General features: G+C 34.5%; 2 protein-coding genes across 5 annotated transcripts in view; one reads left to right on the forward strand and one right to left on the reverse strand.

The window, feature by feature from the left end:
* Positions 1 to 17,615, forward strand: part of ift80 (intraflagellar transport 80 homolog (Chlamydomonas)) — a 47,781-nt gene extending 30,166 nt beyond the window's left edge. For 3 of the 4 annotated variants that reach the window (XM_058990345.1, XM_058990342.1, XM_058990346.1), the window contains 13 exons: positions 1,645 to 1,824; positions 4,010 to 4,128; positions 4,550 to 4,624; positions 5,359 to 5,522; positions 5,815 to 5,879; positions 8,233 to 8,368; positions 9,251 to 9,398; positions 10,006 to 10,177; positions 10,819 to 10,836; positions 13,825 to 13,914; positions 14,375 to 14,547; positions 14,967 to 15,090; positions 15,650 to 17,615. In XM_058990345.1, the coding sequence (XP_058846328.1) occupies positions 1,645 to 1,824; positions 4,010 to 4,128; positions 4,550 to 4,624; positions 5,359 to 5,522; positions 5,815 to 5,879; positions 8,233 to 8,368; positions 9,251 to 9,398; positions 10,006 to 10,177; positions 10,819 to 10,836; positions 13,825 to 13,914; positions 14,375 to 14,547; positions 14,967 to 15,090; positions 15,650 to 15,772 (1,587 nt within the window). In that variant the 3' untranslated portion in view covers positions 15,773 to 17,615. The remainder of the gene's footprint in view (positions 1 to 1,644; positions 1,825 to 4,009; positions 4,129 to 4,549; positions 4,625 to 5,358; positions 5,523 to 5,814; positions 5,880 to 8,232; positions 8,369 to 9,250; positions 9,399 to 10,005; positions 10,178 to 10,818; positions 10,837 to 13,824; positions 13,915 to 14,374; positions 14,548 to 14,966; positions 15,091 to 15,649) is intronic. The other variant, XM_058990344.1, reaches the window with a different exon arrangement.
* Positions 17,616 to 18,489: 874 nt separating this feature from the next.
* LOC117423205 (uncharacterized membrane protein C3orf80 homolog) lies at positions 18,490 to 19,539 on the reverse strand. The gene has a single exon (XM_034038704.3). The coding sequence runs from the start codon at positions 19,387 to 19,389 to the stop codon at positions 18,796 to 18,798; it is 594 nt and encodes a 197-aa protein (XP_033894595.3). The 5' UTR covers positions 19,390 to 19,539; the 3' UTR covers positions 18,490 to 18,795.
* Between the last annotated feature and the right edge of the window lie 4,798 nt (positions 19,540 to 24,337).

Here is a 24,337-nt window from a genome sequence, read left to right on the forward strand (position 1 = left end):
ATATAAAAGTACACTTCAGAAATAAAGGTCAGGGTTATATACTGATTATTTTCTTACTGCCATGTGGTATGGAATGTAGCCTCAGTCAAACAAGGACTTAAATAGTGCAACACCTGTCTCTCTAAGTTACACATCAATAAGTAAAGTTAAATAAGGTTTTAAAGAAAGTTAGGGGTGCACTGTTTTAAGTTTTTAGATTTAACATAATATATAAAAAGGACAACTTTATCAGTTGGTATGCATCACAGAAATAAATGGTGCTGACAACTTTAGTTTTAAAAATAGTAGTATACAGTTTGTTTTTGTTCTTTTCCCTGAACATGATTGGTTCCATTTATGCCATAAATGTTATGTATATACTATACAAAGCAACAAAAAAGTTAACTGTGGAAGGGCAGGACAACTCAGGTTTTCTTACAAATTACAGAACAAGCTTTGTGGCAACAATACAGTTAAATTGGCAATCTTTTAGACAGCTTAGTAACTGCCAGCCACCTGCACTTATAAAAGCGCTGATTCCATGTGTCAGAGGTCATCAGATAGATGTCAGCTGTATTTGTGGCGAGGGAGCACGTGGGGGAGTGCTGTAATGCAGACAACAGAAAGTGATTGTTTCATTCCCTCGGAGCGTATTGCAAATCAGCCTTAAGGAGCTCCATTTGTTCACCAGTTATCCCGCCTCTCAGTTTGGAAACATTGAGTTTGCCCATTTATAGGGGTCAAAGATGACTATTGATTGCTACGACAAGCTGTACAAATACAATGGTCCTTTGTTAAAGGGTGCAAGGCAATGCTACAGACAGTGAATTAGGTAATTTTTCTAGTTAGTTACGGACTGAGGAGTCTGCTGAGGAGATTTTACAGCAGGGGGTAGGGCACTTTTGACTTATTTGTGTGGCTAATCCCTTTTCTTTCTGTTTGTCCTACAAGATTGAAGATTGATTAAAGAGAGTGAATTTTAAAAACTGGAATGATTTATTTTATATATATATATATATATATATATATATATATATATATATATATATATATATATATATATATATATATATATATATATATCGACTTCCAGTGTAATGATGCCCACTAATACTACTCTTAAACAACATAAAAACAGTGTCTGAAGATCCTTTAATTTAATTTATTTATTAAGGTTAAAAGAAATTCTTACTGCCTCATTCTCTGTATATTTTACACAGAAAATGTAAAATGTTTTGGTAATGATTGTTTATTGTTGGTTGTAATACAATAAAAAATAAATTAACAAATTTAATTGTGAAATTGAGTCATTAAAAAATTCAGTAGTTTGGCGAGATACTGTATTTTACGGATTTGTGGCCATTATTGCTGCTTGCAAGAGTCCCAAATTTCCAAAACCGTGGTAATAAACATCTGGCTTTGTATTCTACTAAAGATCTCAATTTATTTCCCTAAAACTGGAATACAGCTCTGAATCAGACCAAATATTAGACTTCTTAATTCAGCCTTGGCTATCCTTCATGATAACATTCTGGCAAACCAAACTGATCAAATTCGAGTTAGCACAGGTCTGGTTGCATGAAATATCACATATTTAAAAGAAACATTAAAACATTTGCAACTATAAGTTAAACTAAACATGTTTTTTACCTTGTGTTTATTCAGTGGTCATATGCATTGGAGAAGCCAAACACTGGAAGTATTTTCAACATCACCTGGTCTGTGGATGGAACTCAAGTAGCCGGTGCCTGTGGAAATGGACAAGTGATTTTTGCCCACGTTGTTGAACAGAGATGGGAGTGGAAAAACTTAGAGATAACACTGACCAAAAGAAGGACCATGCTGGTATAGTTTTATTAAGATTAGTTGGAAACGTAATATTTGTTTTTGTATCAATTTCAAGTTACACAGTTGTGCCCATAGGTATTTATGCCCTGGGGGTTAAGATAATCAATCATTTAGCTGTCTAAATGTTCTGATACTAATTATTAATTACTGGGGATATAAGGATGCATTTTTGTCTGTCTCACTGTTTTTGCAGGGATGCCAAATAAAACCTGCATTGTGACCAGTATAAATAGACATTTAATTAAAGTGGTCCAAATTTGAAATTGATTATTAAAAGCTTTTAAATGCTTAGTAACCCCTTGCATGCGATGCATGTCCATAGTGACATGGATATAGTGAAGGTACCAATATTTTAAATATGTGTCTGTTTTGCACTTGCAGTGCTAGACTGGATTCAGAATCTTGATGTGTCCATCCACTGTTAAAACATGTATTCAAAATAAACATTTATTGCATGCTACCCTTCAAACAAATAGAGGGTATCAGTATTTTTGTGCACCACTGTATATGTAAAAACTGCAAACAGCTTTATTTTGTTAATGTTATGAAACTAGATTGAGTTAATTTATATTCTCTTAACTTCATCCAAGTTGTTTTCCCATCATTTGTGTCATTTGATTATCAATCTGCAAGTTACACCAAATTATCTGACTTCTTATTTTTGTGTTTGATAAAAATATGAAAATGTTCCTTCCTAGCCATTTTATATCTTGCATATTAATGACACATTTGCACTGTGTCGAGCAGAGTGCACAGAATTCTTCTTGGCTGGGTAGAATGGGTAACAAGTGCTTTTGACCAGCATTTTTAAACAAACACATGTTTGATCAAAATTATTTTAACCGCGTTCCGTTTTTGATAAAGTGAGGTCTGTTTAAAGACCAACCTTTCTACTGTACATTTTCATCTCCCTTTAGCCCCCTTTCTATTCCAGGCTTCTATTCTCTGCTGTGCTTTGACTAGCTGTTTTACCACTGATTAGTTTCGCACGCAAGATGTCTGGGCTGCATCAGATCCAGCGCATTAACATGACTTCCTCTGTTTCCATAGCTTTCGTAGCAAGCAAGTGCAGTGTGGGACCCAGCCAGAGACAGTACATTAAAATAAGTTACACAGTCTGCACATTTGCCAGGAAATCATTATTAACATTTATCAGCAAAACTATTTGTCCACATTCAAGGTTTAGTCCTGTGAAAAATATATTTAGTTCATTTTTTCAAACAGAATTTGTCAAACAAATGCCTAATCTTTCATTAAAATTCGTAGTCATAAACATAAACATACAAAGCAATTTTAATCTGTTCGTTCTTTCTTCACAGAATGTTAACAAAAAAAAAAATTCTTTGCAGATTTAGTAATTACCGATAATAAAATATGTACTTTAAACCAATTTCTTTTGATGCTCAATTAAAATCCATTGTAAACAAACAAAACAGAAAAAAGTGAATGTAGTAGCTAAGTGATAAACTATTTACAGGTAGAAAATTCCCAAGACATCCGCACTTCTAACTATACATTATATTATACTACTTCTACTGTACCTACATGACAATAGCCTTCTTGTCCTCAAACCTCAGCAGCACTACATGTTTAAATTAGTAAAACCACAAGGTACAGTTTACATGGTGTAAGCTGGCGTACAAGGTCAACTGAGACATTTTACAGAATACTGTTTGCACAAACTAAACATGCCAATGTCTTAACCTATTTATTTTTAGCTGAGTTATATTTTTTGTGTGCACATCTGCCAATGGTTTGTGATTTAGGCAGCTAAATTTATTGCTTTGTGGTTAAATGTTGATTTTTTTCATTTCTAACAATATTTTGTTGAAAAGCTTTGTGTCCTAAAATACCCCTTAATCTTTAATTGCATTTTTCTTCACATATATGTAGTGTATTATTTGCAGTATGTGTGTTGTCCATTTAAGATGTACAATATTCATAGTTGTAATATATAATCTGGGAACACACACGTAATCCAAGATGGGCATGAATGGAAGGAAATGTTGTGAAACATCAATGTGTGATCATGTTGTTTCAGTATAAGTCCTAGGATGATGATAAAAATACAAGTTTTTTTTTTTTAATTAATTAAATTTAATTAACAGTATGTGTTTTCACTGTATGTTGTTGGAGGGTAGTGTTTATATAATAGTTTTTATTTTTTATTTGGCCCCTTCAGGTGCGGAATGTGCTGAATGATGCAGTGGATGTTTTGGAGTTTCGTGATAGGGTGATTAAGGCTTCGTTGTCCCACGGCCATCTGGTAGTTACAACCTCACTGCAGTGCTATGTATACAGGTAATTTATACATTACACAGCTAATACAAGAAATGTATTATACCATACTTTTTTATGTTTTTATTTATGTTTGACTTTAGTTATTACAGAATGAAGCGTTTTTAATGTCTATCCACACATTCTGTGGCTTATCTAGTCTACATACAGTGCTGAATTTTACTAGTGGCACAGGTTATGGGTAACACAATGATCCAATAAAATAAAATTGCCTATACCACATGGTTAATAAACTGTGATTTATTGACATCTTGAGTGAATGATCTGAGGCCTCAAACACTTAACCATGTTAAATGTACATATGGGCTTTGTATTCTTACTTCTTATTACCATGACTAAATCTTGGTTTTAAATATTGGTATACATCTTTACTTTTTCAGAAACACTACAGTATTTTGTACTTTAATACTTTTGTTTATTGCAGTGCTAAGAACTGGAATACTCCACTGATTTTTGATCTGAAAGAGGGAACTGTTAGCTTGATCCTGCAAGCAGAAAGGTAAAATAAACTCATTGTGCCAATTTCCATATACTGTATGTAGCCTTGGCTGTCTAGAGTGACTTTTTTTCTCCTACATGGCCAACGTTTTGTAACACATCCTGTAATAAGCAGCAAAATCTTTGGATGCCTGATTAACATATGGAAAAGTGATCATATCTGGGGTTTTTTTCCTATTCAGCAAATATCATAAGTTTATAGTGTTGAAAGATCTAGAGTTGGATATCTTTTTCTTATGCAAAGCTAGTGTGAATACCCTTTTTCCTTTTTTTTTCTTCTTTTTTTTAACTGGATCTCATTTGCAAATCCAATGGCATAATGACTGGACGGATTATACTTTTTCAAATTGTGCTTTGTTGCTGAGCAAATGCAGTACTTTGCATAAGGAAAGTAACTCCTTGATTCAGATGTGTAATTTACACCTTTACAATTCTGTACACCTTTTTGGACTATAAACACTTCACATAGAGCACATTGCATGCTATATATTAGGAAATCAATTTAACAGAATTGACTGTTTTGATTGTAAATGAAGTGGTAAACCTCAGATTAATCCCTAGTCCTTGTGGGTCTTCATGGGTTGTGTTCACTGTGTCCAATGTTTATCTGTGTGTGCATATACAAATTTATCATATAATATATCCATAATACTTTACTCAGTAATGTTGTTCTCTGAAAGTATGAAAGTCCAAATTGCATTGAAACATTTCATATGTCATTTCTAATTTCCCCAGACACTTTCTGCTAGTAGATGGAGCAGGCATCTATTTGTTTTCATATGAAGGACGCCTCATTTCCACGCCCAAGTTTCCAGGAATGAGAACCGATATTCTGAATGCCCAGACTGTCTCTCTTAGCAATGATACTGTTGCAATTCGAGATAAAGCTGATGAGAAAGGTAATGTGAAAATCATAATCTGGCATTTCTTTGTCTGTTTTTGGTTTATACTAATACAATTCAGTGCCAGTGTCAGTTTACACATCATTTTATAAGGTAGACAGACTCATTTGGAATCTGTATTTTTCAACAGGAAGCTAAAATGGGGGGGGGGGGGCTTTGTACCAATGCTGTTTATAAACAGACAGTATTATAAGAAAATAGCAAAGACAAAGACTTTTTCCTTTAAAATTTTACGACAACCAAAAGCTTCTTTCCAAATGTATATTTTTTCTTCTCTTAATTTGATTAGTTATCTTTCTTATTGATGCCCTATCTGGAAAACCACTTGGTGACGGCAAACCTCTTACACACAAGGTAAGGTGATGAGTTAACATTCTTGTAAAACAAGGCTCAGATTTTGTTTCTAGGCTACATTTCTACTTCAAACCCAAAGCGTTTAGCAGAAACCCTTGTCTATGAAACATCCACAGCTCTTGGTTTAGGTAGTCTCTGAAATTGTTGTTTTTTTTAATTTGAGAATTCTACTAAAGAAAAAAAAAAAACCACAAACACCTGCACATTGGAAATACAAATGTGTACTGCTTCTGTGGGTTGCATATTTTTCTTCATTGAAGTATGTGGCTGTGGTATTTTGCCAGATTTTTGCTTTCTGTTCTATTTTATGTAAGGTTTTTTTTTTTCCACATGAACTAAAACTAAAGATTAAACACACCCTTAATCTTTAATCCTTGAAAGTGTGAGTTTAAAAAACTGCTCTGTACTTGACTATTAATTAACTTACTAAATGACTTACACCATTAATGTATTTTGCCTGTTATGTCCCCAAAGCAATATCGTAACTAGTGCTGCATCTGTATAGTATCAGTGTTTCTTGTTTTGTTATTCTGTTTTAATTTATTTATTTAAAATAATTTAACAAGTTTGTACTTCAAGCTCACAAATGGGCATGCAGTTGTCATATTCTTGTCTCCCAACTTAATTTTATTTATTTTTCAGGCAATGACACATTTAATTTTGAACTACATTTATTCAGTGTGTAATTTCAAAAGATGATTACTATACCCGTAAAGGATTTATTTAATCAACTTTATATTATATATATATATATATATATATATATATATATATATATATATATATATATATATATATATACCAGGAATTCATTTTTTTTTTTTACCAGGAATTAAAAATTAGAGAAGGTTTAGAAAAAAAAAAAAAACTTGCATAAACAATTTAAGTTCTTAACTGGTTTCTACTGTGTGTGAAATCGCGCAACTTCAGACAAATGACAATATGATCAAAAATCAGTTTCTAATATTTTTGTCAGCGATAAGGGAACAAGGTTGAGGAGTTGAGTCGTCATCAATTTCAAATTGCTTGTTAATTAATCCAATAAAAATATGAATGTTTCGCTTTATATGCACATTATCATACAAGTAATAATGTTCTTATCTTGCCACTTTAGGAAACAAAAAGATTCAGACAGTGAAATCTGTGAAATTATTTAGTTTCAAGCCGATCTGAAAACTAGAAGCTGACTTAGGTGTTGACAAAAAATAAATCCAAACCACATGCCATCATCAGTAAAAGCCCCTAAGGTTTAGCATCAACATGTTGTTTATCTAAAACTAAACCAGTAAATACTTTTTTTTTTCTACAGATTTAGTGTAAACAAATCCTAAACTGTTCAGCTGCACTTAAGCTTCTGCCTTTTCTGTAATTTGACCCCAAACTTTTTTTGCAGCCTGCCTGCTGTCTCTGCTCCTCGTGTAGGTAAAGAATGAAGCTCTGACAATAACAGCCTCTTAATCTGGTAAACCAGACAAAGAAGAATATTGAGTAACTCGACTAGCTGCTGTACACACACTTCTTTAGCTCTGTCAGTTTGAAATGCCAAGAGAAGCAGGCCATAGCTGTTTGGTAATCCAAGTGCTCATTGACTTAACTTTTAAAAATGTTCATTCACACTAAATAAACAATATGGTCGTCAAATCACTGTTTGAAGCATCATTAACTGTTTTTAACAGAGACTAAATTTAATAAAAGCTTTTTGTGTTATTCTGCATGTTTAATGAAGGTTATTTGGGGAAAAAAAAAAAAATGTGTGTAGTCGATGTGTAATGTATAGTTTTCTGATACCAAAGGCAATTGCTGTAATAGATATGCGTGTTATATTGATTAAGTATATTTCTACTGCAGTGGTAAATTTTGCTTTGTCTGTTTTTCCCATGATTAACATTCTGTGCAATAGCGTAAACATATGCTAAGAAAGCATCATTTTTTTAATGTACATGGCATTCTTGTGTATTACTCATCCATCCTTCTCCTAATACACAATTTAAAAATAAAATAAAATAACTATGACTTGTACTTTCATCCTGTACAACACACTCTGTCCCTTTACTCTTTGGATGGTAGTCTGATTCAACTGAAGACCCCTTTTAAGGTCGGTTTTAACGCCTATATTCAAATCTGTTTTTTGTACACACTGGGGATATATGATCCCCATAAAAGGCATATAGTCAAGATAGTCAAATTCATAGCACCTGGTTATTTAAATTATATACATAAACAAGGAGAGTTCTGAACTCTGAAACCCAGGACTCCTCTTAAAACATTCTATGAGCATTCACATGTATCCATTGCTGTAATAGGATAAGTCCTATGAATGTCTTCACTAAGTACTTGTATTGTATCATTGTAGATGGAGATAATGGAAGTTGCTTTGGACCAATCTGGATCCGCTAATGAAAGAAAAATTGCTATCATTGATAAGAATCGAGACTTGTACATCACCTCAGTAAGACGATTTGGAAAGGAGCAAAAGATTATCAAAATTGGTAAGATTATTTAACTAATTTATTTTAATTTCTGAAATATTATTGTATGTACTTTGTCAGTTAAGCATTAAGAAAAGGCGGGGGGGGGGGGGGGGGGTCTCTGTTTGTTGGGAAGAACAATCAGCCTTTATAAACTGCATGGGGTTTATTTCCAAAGTGCTTTAGTATGTGGGAGATGCCAGCTTTTCTTTCCAAGAATATTGTTTTTCCTAAATTACCTTGAATCTCATGGGGCAATAAAATCAGGCTTTAATTGTATGATAAAAGTATTGCTGCTGGTTTTCCCTTGTGTTGGGAAAGTATTCACTTTTTATCCAATGCTTATTAAAGCATTGATTTATTTTTTCTTTCTTTTTTTATAATTAGTTTCATTTTGGAAAACAGGTAAAAAGTACATCACCTTTTAGAACCTAAAAGGGGCAACCCACAAGCCAGTTTTATCTAGGTCTTCACACCAAAATGTGTGGGGTTATTTAAAAATGCTTTTAGGACATACAACATTCTCAAACAAATGAAGAGTTTTTAACAGTTTTCAGAACACAGTAGGCAAAAAACAAAAAAAACATGGGCCAAAACAGATTGTTAACATGCATTGAATAATTTGCATCTACAATTATAAAACTGCAGTAAACTATTTAAGAACTCTTTAAAGCCTCTCAATTGGGAAATGTGAAAGTCCTGCAGCATGCAAGGTTATGACAGACACTACTGGAATGCATGGAATTCAGAACAGCTACTTAAATCCCCATTAATGAAACAAGATTTGTATTTATGCATATCTGTTACATTAATCATCTTTCATATCATCACCGGCTGCAGATGGCTTCTGGAGTTTACATTGTTATAATATTAAGCACAATTGTATGTTTCCTTTTACACTAGGTACCATGGTTTACACCGTGGCTTGGAATGACTCTGCAAATATACTCTGTGGAATTCAAAATTCCTTTTTTACTGTTTGGTATTACCCAAACACTGTATATGTGGACAAAGACCTTCTACCAAAAACGATATATACGAAAGATGCAAGGTACCGTACATCCATTGTATACCAAACGGCTGTCATTTTTATAGAAATGTTGTTGTTTTTTGTATCACTTTCTCAAGAGATCCATTAATAAAACACACAGGAAGCACTCCTATTTATTACCCTGGTTTCAGCATTCAAATATGTTTACTGACTGTAGCGAACTGTAGTCCTTTGTTTTAGATGAGTGAGGCCATTGGGACATGTATTCTTTCAGTTGAAACAGGTAGGTCATGTCCAGTGTTGAAGGTTTCTGTGATTTGGGTCACGGAAGCCCCTCCGTTGCTTGGTGCAGTGCATGAGCTGGAACCAGCATGACCCACTTGTGACAGGAGCACTGCATTGCAACTCCAGCAACACCCGGGAAACTGTCTTGATGGACATGTTGGTCAGTGCAGCTGCTGGATTGAGGGATGAATCAGTTTCATGGGCTTCCGCCATCATGTTCTTGTGAAGTCGCTGAGACCCTTCTGTTTTTTTTTTTTGTTTTTTTTTTAAATGATTGTTTCTGGTTAGTTGTACACTCACATAACTGATGTAGGTCTAGTAGATCACATACATTGCATACCTTTTATCATTTTATTTCTTTTTTTCTACTTTGATTCAACAGTGAATTCAGCCAAACTCCTCAGATTTTTAATTATGTGGGAAATCAGGTTACTGTCAGAAGAGCTGATGGCTCCTTAGTGTACACCAGCATATCTCCATACCCAGCCATCCTTCATGAGTATGCCACTGCTTCCCGTTGGGATGATGCACTCAGACTCTGCCGCTTTGTGAAGGTAAATCATTTGTACAGTCAAGCTATTAAAGTTCCATCCTTTTTATATTTTATGTCTACCTTAACATATTTTAACAAGGCCACATAGTTATGGTATTAATTAACACTTGTTTAATCTTAATGTTTTGTAGAAACAGGGTTAAAGCTACATATTAATACAAAGGGAAAATGTTTTCTGTATCATACAGCGTTTTATCTTTTATTAAATTATTCCAAAACAAATTTGTAATTAGCAAATAAATTACTTGATCATACTATATTTGCTTGTGTATTGTATCTCACTGCATTATTAAATCTTCTATTTTGGATGACCATGTTTTAATTATTACATTTATTATTTATGTATTCAGAATGAATGATGTTAAAACAAGAAACTTCAAACTGCAGTAAATACAGTATGTAATATTCTCTATAATCAATTAACTTATGGAATTGTATTACGGTACTTACGGGAAAACTTTTCAAGTTATTTTAATGTAATATATCAACGCCAGACTTGTAGAATATTAGAAACAATACCATTTAACCAGTTTTAAAAGTTTACACATCATTCTGTCACACACGATCATGGTACCATTGTTCTGTTAAAACCCTTCTCTATCACTAAGTCTCCTTTCTTTCTCACTTTACTTTGTGTCGTAGACTACTACTTCTGATCAGGTGAGTTGATTGTTTTCTGTGGTTCTTTCTACTAAACCTTCCTTCACTCTGTTGGCTTTCTACATTAAACACATTTTCCTACAGGTTTGATTTACACTTTGCATTATTTTTACCCTTCATTTAAAAAAAAAAGAAAACAAAAAACTGTATGCCCCTGGTGGATGTAGTAAATACCAAATTCAATGCATGTGGTTTCTTACATCCTCTAGGAACAGAGTGTTGCAGGGGGGCAGATTAATGGTTACACACTGTCGTTTTCAGATGTATTTAGAGATTAGACATCTCTAATGAGATGTCTAATGATGTTTATCGCGTTTTCGAATGATGTTTATCGCGTGTCTCAAGCTGGTGGGCAGGCAAGCCGTATCTCTGATTCACTTAAAGTGGTTTCAGACCGTAAATCCGTAAATAAAGTTTAGTTTGCTTTTATGAAAAAATGGTGAACACTTGTGTAGTTATTGGCTGTTGCAGTAGGCACAGATGAGACAGCGTTTCATTTTATAGGTTGCCGAGGGTTATACAATTGCAGTGAGAAAAAATAAAATAAATAATGATTAGGCAAGTGTCTAGCTAATATTTCAAGGGCAAGGGCAGTATGTTCACGACATTTCATTTAGGTATGTTACTTAGACCGCATTACTGAATAGTAGTTAGTAGTAGTTATTTGAAATGTCCTGTTCCAGAAATATAATCTAAATAATTTACAGTAATATAAGAATATAAATTGAGCAACATATATTTTTTAATGATTTAAATACCTCAATATAGTATTTTTATATAAATACCTCAATATATTAATAATTGTTTAATTTTGTAACACGCATAATGCAGTGTTATCACAAAGAGGATTAGAAAAGAGATAATTCCGGTATTTATATATATAATTGGTTACATGCCTTAGCAAAAAGTCAAAAGGGAAAAGAAACATTTGTAAACTTGCTATTTGTTTTATTATAGTGTTTGGGTCTTTTTAATTTTTGTGTAAATGTAACATGGTATTACAAATAAGATAATCAAAAACAAAACAAAACAAAAAAAAAGATAAAAGTTACTCACCCGAGTTTTATTGATACAAAGGTTGTTTTGATGCATTTTGTCACCTCTCTAACCCATCCACAGATAAACTGGTTGTATAATTCCAGTCCTTTGTAGCATCTCAAATCTACGAGGGTGTGTGGGCAAGGTGTACTAATCATATAATTTATTATGTCCGGAAAACAAATGCGAATTGAACGTCCTGGCTCCATCTTTGCTCAGAAATAGCATACAGATCTTGATTACCAATTATATGTATCTCTTCACTGTATCTTTTCTTAGATGATCCATCAAATTTCCTTAAATAGTGAGAAAATGCTGCCGTTTCTGACATTGTTCAATGATGTGTATCATTGTGTATCGGTAAAATTCACACGTGAGCCCACCAACATGGCCATCATCTCTGTTAAGAAAACGATCTATATATTTTCTTCTATTCAGAACATGCTCACAAAATACCAAAACTAAATATCTAAAATCTCAAAAATGGGTAAATCGGCATTTAATATGTATATAAGACCACACAAATACTGGCAATGTTTCAATAGAAGAACTGTTCACCCAACACTTTATATAAAGATTCTGCAAGAAAAAGGCAAAGTCATTTTATATGCTGTGCTGAAACGTATTTTAACTTAAATATGCTGTGCTGAAACGTATTTTAACTTAAATTAAATAAATCATTAACGAGAAATCTGTATCAGTCACCATTTTCCGTAAGTGACCCCTCTATTTCTGGTAATTGACCTGCCCATGTCCAAACATACAGGAACATGAATATGATGTAGTGACTAGGCCAGTTTTAAGTGTGTGTCTTGAGTGAATTCTGACAAACCTGTTGGAGCCACATTTTTTATTGCAAAAATCTGTCAGTAATTACTGTAACGTACACAAGAGTCATGTGAGTAAATGTTGAAGCATGTTACCTTTTACAGTGTGCCAGAGGTGGTGACTTGCATTGTATTTACTGATTACATCAATATTTTGGTTTTATATGTCATTTGGTGTTAAAAAAATCACTGTTTATGTTAAATGATGAAACCTTGAGCAGGCATATTTATTTATTTATCTATTTATTTATTTATTTATTTATTTATGCCAAGGGTCAAAGTCTGTTCTTAATTAATGTACTGTTTAATACAAGTTCCTGTCTCCTTCAATCACACTTTTGTTTTGTGGATTGGTAATAAGGAATCCAAGATGCTCCAGCTGTTGTGTGCATGTTAGAGCATCATTTGAAGCACTGTCTGCCCTTAAGTGAGACACTAATAATTCCAAACTACAACATGCAGACGGAATAATAGACCCCCATCTGACAGACGCCAGCGTAATGATGGCCTTGTCCCTTTTAATGTTTTTATGAGTGTATATTTGACCAAAATGTCAATTGTATCTATATTACTTGGGCATAGCTGCTGGGCTGGATGTGCAATGTAAGTGGATCTTATGTAACAGTAAGATGAGTAGTTAGTAAAGAAGTTTGTGTGAGAGACAGTGCGTTATAACTCTTCTCCTCCTCAGCTGTTGAGAATATAAGAACATGATGGTTTGTTTATGTAATCAAGAGTATATGATTCTGCAGTGAAGTTTCCTGTTGGAATATATAGAGGTAGAATGTAAACAAAACAGTGGCATTTGTCTAATTTTCCACTGAGTTACAAACAAGTCATATGAATTTAATATTGATAAAACAAACCATCAAATGAAACACCTAATGACAACACTCATGCCGTTTTATTATATTTTATTTGATCTCCCGCTTAATAAAACAACTCCCTTAGATTTGTTTTTGAAATACGATATGTTTTTGTGGGTTATTTGAATTGTTGGGCATGCTTCCTAGTAACAAACAGGAGCTTCTTATACAGTAAAGCTATTCAGTCAATATGGATTAGTTTGTTTTTTGTAACTGGTAATAGGTTTATTTATTTTATTCTGTTTGTTTCTTTGCAGGAACAAACATTGTGGGCCTGCCTTGCTGCAATGGCAATAGCCAATAAAGAACTGACAACTGCAGAGGTTGCTTATGCAGCAATCGGAGAGGTAATAAAACACTTTTAATTATTGATTTTCTGATTTGTGTTCTTTGCTGCCCCTACTGTTAATATTGTAGTGCAGTTGTTTGTGTCACAGATTGATAATGTTGTTTCTCTAACAGGTAAGATTCATGACATCAGAATTCAATGTACCCTTTACAAACGGGCCTAAATGCAAATATGGTATTCTTTAGCATGTGTTTCCACATTCTTTGTGAGTAAAGGTTACACTGAAGTCATTTTTTCAAGATATTCTGTAGCCAATCGCACAGTCTGTATTATTTTTTAGATTCCAGTATGTTTAGAATCGTTTTGTATATATCACACAAGCCCTGTACTTTTATAAATGCAGCACTATAATGGGAACAGTGTCCTTTAGCTTTGAGAATAGAAATGGGCAACAAAATTGTGTAAATGAGTAATGATCAGAACTTTACTAATTGTGGAAATGTAATTTTCTTCCTCAGATTGACAAAGTTCAGTACATCAATTCTATAAAGGATCTCCCATCCAAAGAATCATCAGTGGCTCATATGATGCTGTTTAGTGGAAATGTACAAGACGCAGAAGGGGTTCTTCTTCAAGCAGGTCTTATATACCAAGCAATCCAGGTTCATATAAACCTTTACAACTGGGACAGGTAATAACATTTGTTTTATTTATGTTATGTGTCCACATGCAATGTTGTACTGTGCAGAGGGATGGCCAGATATCAAACAGGTAATAAAACAGAAGTCTTTCTTTTTTCTTTTACATTTATACAGTTCTATTTGTTCAATACTGAATGAGCTACTTCAAAATGTTTAATACATTTAAAAGGCTAAGAATTAAGGAATTGTGCAATGCACACATTTATTAGTACTCTATGTTATTAATAAATCACACAGCAGCTTTTTTACTCATTTTGAATTCAGTAATAACGTTTTTTTTGTTTGTTTATTTTTTGGTCTTGTACATTTTTTAATTGGGGAAAGTAAATATTTCTGTGGCAAGGAAGTGGTGTGTTTGATTGAAACTATTTGCAGGCCTAGTTATAGCTTGCTTCTTTTCCTCTCCTAGGGCGCTGGAACTGGCAGTAAAACACAAGACACATGTTGACACTGTTCTAGCTCACAGGCAGAAATACTTGGAGGATTTCAGCAAAAAAGAAACCAACAAAAGATTCTTACAGTACTTGGAGGGAGTAAGTAGCTTCATTTAAAAACAGGTTTAATCCATAAATACATATCCAGCTGCAATGAATATCCTGCTTTTTAAACTGGTCAAATACAAACTCATAATATGTTATTGTTTCGGAATTATGATAATCTTTTTTTTCATTCATTCATTCATTCATTCATTCATTCATTCATTCATTCGTTTATTTATTTTATTTAGATTTTGTCTGACAGGAACATCATAATATAATTATCTGACATCACGTGAGTTATAGAAGTGAATGGTTTGTTTTAGCCATTTGGAATCCGATTCATAACACAAATCTTGTTTTTAGAAATCTTGTCTTGATTTGAAATCCATTAATTAGTAGCAAAAATATTTCATTTTTTGTATTATGTATTAACATCCAATGCAATGCAATAATTAACTTCATTGAATTACCATAGTAATTCTTAATTAATTTATATTCTGTATGTATTAAAGTATATCAGGATTCTCTGTTTTTTATTATTATTTTTATTATTATTATTTGTTAATGTTTTTACTGTATTACAGATTATTCATGCTTTGTCTTGTTCCTTTAGGTGGAAGTAGATTGGGAAAAAATTCAAGCCAAAATTGAAATGGAAATAGCTAAAGAGCGAGAAAAGGCAGCAACCACTCCAGCAGCTTCAACAGTGAGAAGCAGCATATCCACAAGACGTTAACCTGTGGTGGAATTACTCCTCGTTTCATGATATAGTGCCTGTCTTAATTTCACAGGCTACTTGGAATTACACTTAGATTCAATCTAAAATGTCAGTGTAACAATCTTAATAGCAATATGGTCTATTTCCCCTGTTGGCAAATCACAGACCATTTGCAATTTGCCCACAGTGGAAAACAAGCCTATATATACATGTGTGTGTATTTCAGATTAGAACTAATTGAGGTTGAGAACACTATGTTAAAATGCTGCAATGCTGAAAATATATTTATATTATCAAGATGTAAATTATTTAAATTGTAGTTATGTAGGATTTTACTGTGTATCATTTTATATACTGTGTATTTTTATGGTTGTATAAAACCCCATTTTGCTGTGTTACAATACATGAAATATCTTAATACAAATTTAATGCAAGCTTCTACAATAATCCGTTTTTATTTGCTCTAGAATTTAATGGGGGGGGGGGGGTGATGTAATCTTGAATATTTCAAGGTCAGAATCATTACGACATGCCCATTTCTGTCTGCTTATGCAAGAGTTATAGATGAAAAGTCACCTTCTCCCTTTTCATTTTCTACCTGTTGGACCACAGATGTTCAAAAATGGCTAAAATTAGGTTGTTTATTTTGGTGGCTCAAGACAGTTATTACCTCCAGAATATTCAGAGGTAATTCATTTTTTTTCCACCTTTTTATAAATAAATAAATCAAATAAACAACCTCCTTTTAAAACATTATTTACACTTTGATAGTAACAACAAAAACTTCTGAAGCAGAAACTTCTTTATTAGGATATTTAACTTCTGGAAGACTGACATTAAGTAGCCTGCTTGGCAAAATGCTTTATTAAAGAAAATACAGGATATTGGCACTGGTGTTTTCACTACATCTTTTCCATTCAGCGGCCGAAGGTAATAATGCAAATTCAAGGCCCTTTTCAATTGGTCTGATGGTTTAAAATAACCAAGGTTATAAAAACAGCTTCTACGACAGTGCTATGTGATTTACTGACTGGTATTTTTGACTGGAAAATATGGTTGAATTAAATAGATGGTCGTATTTGAATTATTTAAATGGTGGCTGTATATAGTTTCAACTGTTGAAAAATGCCCAGAATAGTATTTATCACATTGCATTTCTGGGGGTAGGACACTAGCTTGGTATGCAGTTAAGTCAAGAATCAGCACTTGTGTAAAACATGATTATCAATTAATTTTTAGTTTTAAAACCTATTATAACTATAAGCACCTTTCTAACAAGCTTAAATAACCTGAAAAGCAAAATGTTCAGTTACAGGTATATATTCTTACACAAACAAGTTAAAGAAGTTTAACAAATGTCAAGCACTGCAGAAGGCAATTTGTTTTGAAGCCAGTAATTGATTTTGATAGCCTTCTTAACTCTGCTCATTCCAAGGCAATGGTTCTTCATGAGCATTTAGCCTTTGCTAGGAAAATGTTTGTTTTAAAAAATGTGTAAAAAAATTCTAAATCTAAATGGACTAATATTATTAGAGTAAGCTGTACCACTTAAAGGATGAGTACAAGTGAAACAGGTTTCCAGCTTATTGTGAGAGGACTTGCAGGAATACTCCTAGTAGTGTGACTAATATATATTTGCAGGCTTATGTCACATTGCTGTACAATAGTTTATTTTTAGGCTATACCAATACTATAGGCTATGCATTTAAGTTTTGATAAGATTTATTTTTCTTATTCAGTGGATAGAAAGCTACAGTAAGTCAGGCTTTAGCAGATCTTAAATTATGTGTTTGTTTTGTTTTTAAATATGTTCATATGCAATTGTTACCTAAAAATTCTAATAAATAATAGCATAAATCTATGGATGTCACTGTAGTTCATCAGTGTGGAGTAGTGGTTAGGGCTTTGGACCCTTGACCAGAGGGTTGTGGGTTCAATCCCCGGTGAGGACACTGCTGCTGTACCCTTGAGCAAGGTACTTTACCTAGATTGCTCCAGTAAAAACCCAACTGTATAAATGGGTAAAAATAATGTGGAATCTTGTAACAATTGTAAGTCGCCCTGGATAAGGGCATCTGCTAAGAAAAAATAAAAGTGCTCAAATAAGATAAGGTTATTGCACCTGGTTAACTTAAGATCTGTACACCGTAGTCTGCATTACTATGTAATATGTTTGATTACACCGTAGGCTGCATTACTATGTTTGATTACTTTGTTACCGATACCGGTGTATGAAATATAAAGGTTATATGTATGCATTCTTTCTCATTTTATCTATCTTAAGAAGTCTGTATAATAATCGGATGTTTTCTCAGAGCAATGCTCCCAACAAGCTCATAATTTGCTGAGTTAACAGAACGGGTTACGTTACTACTGCGGTGTCGATCGATTTGCTGAGTTGCCAGGCTCTGCCTGAATAACTGCAGCTGATAAGCAGAGCTGTCCCACAATATGGAAACCAATAATCTATACCAGTACTCTACCAGAAATGTCAGTGCAGCGTGCAGTACTCCAGATCTATTCTTGAATTACACCTTTTCTATATATTAATCCTTTTTTAAAATCATTGATGGGGCGTTTAACAATGTCAGACAGCACTGGCAAATACGAATTGTGAGGATAGCATGCAGATTATACAATGTTTATAGCAAAAGCTGTCCCGCACACGTGGCTACAGCAGATAACCTTTAGAGACCTTTACTGGACACACAGAAAACGGCAAATAGTTCCTATATAGATGCATGTTGTAGTGTGTTTTACACCCATGACAAATCATTAAAATAGCAATCAGAGTAAGAGAATAAATGATTTTGTGCAGCAATGCAAATTGTCATCCAATAATTTATTTGATAGTTTATCTGCGCATAAGATGCCTGTTATGCACTGAAATAAATGATACAGAACCGATCAAAGTCTTTATAAACATCAGCTTTAAACAGGCGTGCCACAGCATCCCTTAAACAAATGTCCATTACATATTGCGTAATTTCAATTTTTTTTTTATATGTGTTTTAAATTATGTTTTAAAAAAAAAAATGCACTTAAACCGAGCTCCAGGAAGTTCTGATGGCACTGGAAGTGTACAAGCTTTCTTCCCTTTGCTCTGCCGGTACCGGCACATTAAGCTCTGCAGAAACTAGCAAATCATCATCCGAGCGGTCTCTGTCCACCTGCATTGTTTCCTCATATGTAGGAAGATATTTCACTTCATCATACGCCGGTAGTTGCAGGACAGGGGAAATGAAGTATCCAGCATGGAGCTCTGGGAATCGGTCGATCAGAAAATCCTGAGAAGCAGTGGTGTGACCGTTTAATAAAGATGGGTCATCTGGTCTGTCCTGGTGTCTTCGGGGTCTTGGGCAAATTATCCTCTGCACGAAATAACCCATAGCAAATAAAAGCAAGAGGATTAAAATCCCGGATAATTTCCTCGTTATCCAGGCAACGCTGTCAATGAAAGTGTGTAAAGGCTGTTTGCAGCATCTGATCTGTGGGCTGGTGGTATTCCCAAACACACAGCATCCCTGGTTTTCTTCACATGTTATATCCCCGCAGGTCCTCAATGCTTGGCAAGTCTGATAGTACAGAATTAGAAAAGTACAATGCAGTGATACATGGGTTGAGAAATGAACCATTCTCTAGTTTTAGTTTTTTTGTAATTGTTTTCTCGGTGCTCCTGAGTAGTACAGTAGCAATCAAACACACAGGCAGATCGTTTACATCAGACTACCGTATTTGGTAATGCGCTGAAAGAAGTAGCACCGGGTAGAAGCTGTTTTCCTCGTTTGATTGCAGCGTGGAAACGAGCTCGCTCTGTTATCTGGATTCTTACATCACGATGATGCAAGCGTTCTCTAAAATAACCCCTTTGGCGGGTTACGCTGCTGCTTTGAATCTAGGTTGTAAAGCGTGAACGATATAACAATAATAAACCCTCTAATGCAGCCAATATGTCCTTTTTCTTGAATCCCAACACTTTAAACTAAGATTTAGTTACTATCCAATTTAAAATTCCCAGTTAAACTACCGATTTAGTTGAAGTTATAGCCTTGGTTATCTGTTGTAGCTGATCCTAAATGAACGCTATAGCGGAACAGAATGCAAACGACAATAGTTCATTTTTCTAATTAAAAATGTACAGTGTCTGCTTGGTGGTTTTTAATTAATTTTCTAATACGTCGCTTTGTCCATTAGGGCTCCAGACTCAAACGTGTGAAAGAATCCTGCAAAATTTCTCAGTTCCAGCATGTCTACAACAGCACGGTTAAAGAAACTTATTATTATTATTATTGTTATTATTATCGTCTTCTTGTTGATGATAATAAGCAACGGTGTTTAAAGAACATGCAGTAGGGCTGCTATACCACATGTGATATACTGCATTTATAGCTATTGTGTTAGATAAAGGGCACACAAACAGTAATTCATGAATTAATAATAGTAACCTTTAGTATTCCATTTATGTTGAAGGTCATTTTAGTTAAATCAATTTCCATGTCAGATATCTGCTTATACGGTTCTAACCTCTTTGCCCCTTTATGCCATATTGATATTGTTTCCCTGCCATCAGTTAATGTGGGAATGCCTCAACGATTTATTCCATAAAAGCTGCACCGTTGTGTTTTTTTCAGCCAGTGCAGTGCTGTTTTATGGAGAGCAGTAACAAGCATCCTAAATTTCAAATCTATATTCTCGGTCACTGTATTTACACATGACATTGAGACCTAACGGCTTTGGACTCATATGGTATTTAAAGCAAAATACACTTTAATACTTTTAAAAGAAAGAACTGCATCTACTGATTTCTGTACTGGTTAACCCTGAGCACTGAAAATCAACTAGGAAACTATAAAGGCTATCGAGGCTGTTTTCGAAAGCAGTTTATGGATGTTAAATTAAAGCTACTCTCCTTGGTGCTGAAATGTACTGCGCACGCCCAACCGCACTAGCATCACTAAACAATGCTAGCCACTGCCTTTATAACAACTGCTGTGACTGATATTGTCCATTCGAGAAACATCTTGTAGCATTAACTACGGGTGATCTTCAGCTCTATTGTACCGTACTACCCACCTGCCAGCGCCCTCTCTGGGAACTATGCTTCATTTCAATTGGTACTATATATCTTGCAGACTTCTCTTTAGCCCTCTTCTCAGTAGGCCTACGGTGCGTATTTAATTGCTCTTCTACGTTAACTTTTTTTTTCTGTGAGCTTGTAAGACTGATAAGGTCTGATCTGCTTCACTTATTTTTTTTATTTGATTTTAATAATAACCCGTTTCCCCCAAACACCCCTACAAACTCCACCCACTGGCAATTATAATAGCCAAAATCATTTACGAGACCAAAGTAGTGTGAATTTTTAGTATCGGACAAACTACAGTGCTTTCTAGTTGAAACTCAACCAAGTGGGTTCGTTTTGGTGTTGTTGATGCCTTTTTTAAGGCACCACTAAGACATCACGTTTATCTGATCCGAAATGAAAAAAAAAAAAAAATGAATACGCAGATGCACATAAAATAAAACACATCCCTGATACCATATATAAACAACACCTCTTTTGAGTTCAGTCCAGTCCATACACTAAAAGAACGTGCTTGGGGCTGCTAATGTATATTGAACCTTTTTTCCCCAGCTATCTCTTGTTTTGTTTGAGTTATACAGAACCATTCTTATTTACTGAAAGTGATTTATAGAATGGCTTTTAAATATAACTATTTGATCCAATCAAATTCTCACAATGGTTAATATTTTGGAGAACACATTATTACACATTATCCACCCATTTGCAAAAAATACATATTCTTCCTGTTTTTTTAGGTTCCCAGAATCAGGGTTTTGTAGCTGTATCTTGGACTTGTTTATTCATTTTGTGACAAATGCAGTAAAACAGATAATAGCATTATTAAATAACTTTACCCATCAATTATAATTTTAAGCATTTCTGCTTATTATTATTATTTCTTAGCAGACGCCCTTATCCAGGGCGACTTACATTTGTTACAAGATATCAGATTATTTTTTACATACAATTACCCATTTATACAGTTGGGTTTTTACTGGAGCAATCTAGGTAAAGTACCTTGCTCAAGGATACAGCAGCAGTGTCCCCCAGCTGGGATTGAACCCACAACCCTCTGGTCAGTCCAGAGCCCTATCCACTACTCCACACTGCTGCCCTAGCAATCAGTTTTCATTGCAATGTGTCCAGACATCATAAGGCTAATGGCATTTTACAATATTTACAAACCACAATACCATTAACACTATTTAAGTGTAATGGGCCATAAAAACGGTGTTAATGCCTCTTAGTATTTACTGGCTTTGAGAAACATGAACATGAAACAATTAGTTTCCAAAAGAAAACAACATATGAATTGTGTATAGTATTATTGTGACAGGTTCGTGAAATTGTAGTTTTGGAAATTGAAATTGTAGTGACATCATACCAAGGCACAAGCAGGCAATGGGGCTAGGCCACCACTGTTTACATAACTCAAGTAGGGCCCTTGGATTACCAAGGTTACGAAAATCAAAAATCCCAAAGTGCATGTGAGCCTCTTTAGGGTAGTCCTGTGTGTAAAATAGAACCCTAGTCCAATGACTGAATGAAGCTGGTATTAAGTCCCACAGCTGGTTAGATTGTATTTCCCCGAACCGATCCAAAATAAAAAATATAAGGTTATGAATTATATAACTGTGAGGAACTGATGCATATCCATTTCTAAAAGCATTACATATGTTTAAACTATCCCCAATCAAATTATGATTGCATTATTATTAGGTTGGGGAGCAATAAAGGGGAACACATCTGGAGAAATGGCCTTTTCACAGCTGAATGAGGTCTTTTATCTGCTTGTGCATAGCTAGTTTGAATAATCGGGCACATATGCTCTGAAGCCATGCATGCAACGTAAATTTGTGAACACTGCATTAATCCACTGCACCATCAATAAAACGTTTGCTGTATGTCAAACCCAAATGTCTAGTTAGTACTGTTAGGAGTAGACTCACTGTTCATTATGTGAACAAACCGTTTGCAGTGTTTCCATCCAAGGCTGAGGGCTCTTTTCTTACAGATATGCATTTTTTTTTTTTAAAGGGCTTATCATAAGAGATGATCCCAGAGACACATTACGCCTCCTGGGATTGTTAGACATGTTTTTTCTTTTTTCTAAATCCACCACAAAGCTGGCAGAGACTGATAAATGACTAAAGAGTTGTTTATTCCAGATGGTTTGTGATGCAGGAACTGAAAAGTATAAGCTTCCTGGAAAAAGCAGCTCTATCTATCTTTGTGATAAAAAAAAGACAAAACAAATGAAATAGTGTGTATTAAGCACATCATATAAAGCCTGCTGTGGAGAAACAGTGGTATAGGGAACCACCTTCCTGGATTGGTAATGTCCTTTAAGGGTTTAAAGTACTTGAGGTGGTCAAAAGCAGAACTAAAGCTAAGCAAGAACCTTTTACTGGTTTGCTAACGTGAGTGACTCAATCAATTTCACCATGCTGAGAAACTAAATAAATGCTTCATATTCTTATTTCTGTAGATAATGCATCTTTCATAAACAATGTGTTATATGGTAATACAACTCAGCAGTGTAAAGCACCTGAAACCCGTCTTCTGTGGAAATACAGCTGGCACCCATGAGTGTAACCATTAACCTGACCCCCTGCAACACTCTGCCCCCAGTAATAGATATCACATTTGCTCTGTGTTATTTGGTATCTTATTGTAGTATTTATTACATCCACTATGGAAAGTGGATGTCATAAATAGGCATTTTATTATGAGGCTGTGTGGTCCAGTGGTTAAAGAAAAGGGCTTGTAACCAGGAGGTCCCCAGTTCAAATACCACCTCAGCCACTGACTCATTGTGTGACCCTGAGCAAGTCACTTAACCTCCTTGTGCTCCGTCTTTTGGGTGAGACGTAATTGTAAGTGACTCTGCAGCTGATGCATAGTTCACACACCCTAGTCTCTGTAAGTCGCCTTGGATAAAGGCATCTGCTAAATAAATAAAGAGTGTTGCGGGGGGAAAGGTTTTTAACTGGTTGTTGACACCATCGTTTATACCAAGTTAAATGTATCTGTAGGCCTTGTCAATGGCAGGCTGGCAGAACTAATCCGATTTCATTGATATGGGGGAAACACATAGTGGGCCTGTTATTCATCGGGGCTATTTAATCAAAACACAAAAACACAGGAAAACATGCACGATACTTGACATGTGATAAGCTCTTAATTTAATTTAATTTAATTGAACAAACTCTACCAACATTTAAAAAAAATACCTTTGCTTTTAATCCCAAGAGCCATAGAGATTATGAGAAGCATATTAAAATAATGAGTAATATGGTATGCTAAATATTAAATGATGTAACTTCTCTTGTGGGGTAAAACCACATGAAAAGAACATTTCTGTTAGGAAAAAAAAGATGATGAACTACAAAAAAGTAAATTCTGTGAATGGAAAACTCCCAGACCACTAGTATTTTACACCCACTTGCATTCATTCCTCTTATCTGAAGACTTGCTCTTTACTTTCCTGCTGAGTGCAGTCGCTGGTGACAGATGTG

Source organism: Acipenser ruthenus, chromosome 17, assembly GCF_902713425.1.
Source record: "Acipenser ruthenus chromosome 17, fAciRut3.2 maternal haplotype, whole genome shotgun sequence".
Taxonomy (NCBI): Eukaryota; Metazoa; Chordata; class Actinopteri; order Acipenseriformes; family Acipenseridae; genus Acipenser; species Acipenser ruthenus.

Coding starts and splice junctions, on each gene's coding strand:
- LOC117423205 (XM_034038704.3), bottom strand. CDS start 19,389: ATGGTTCATTTCTCAACCCATGTATCACTGCATTGTACTTTTCTAATT.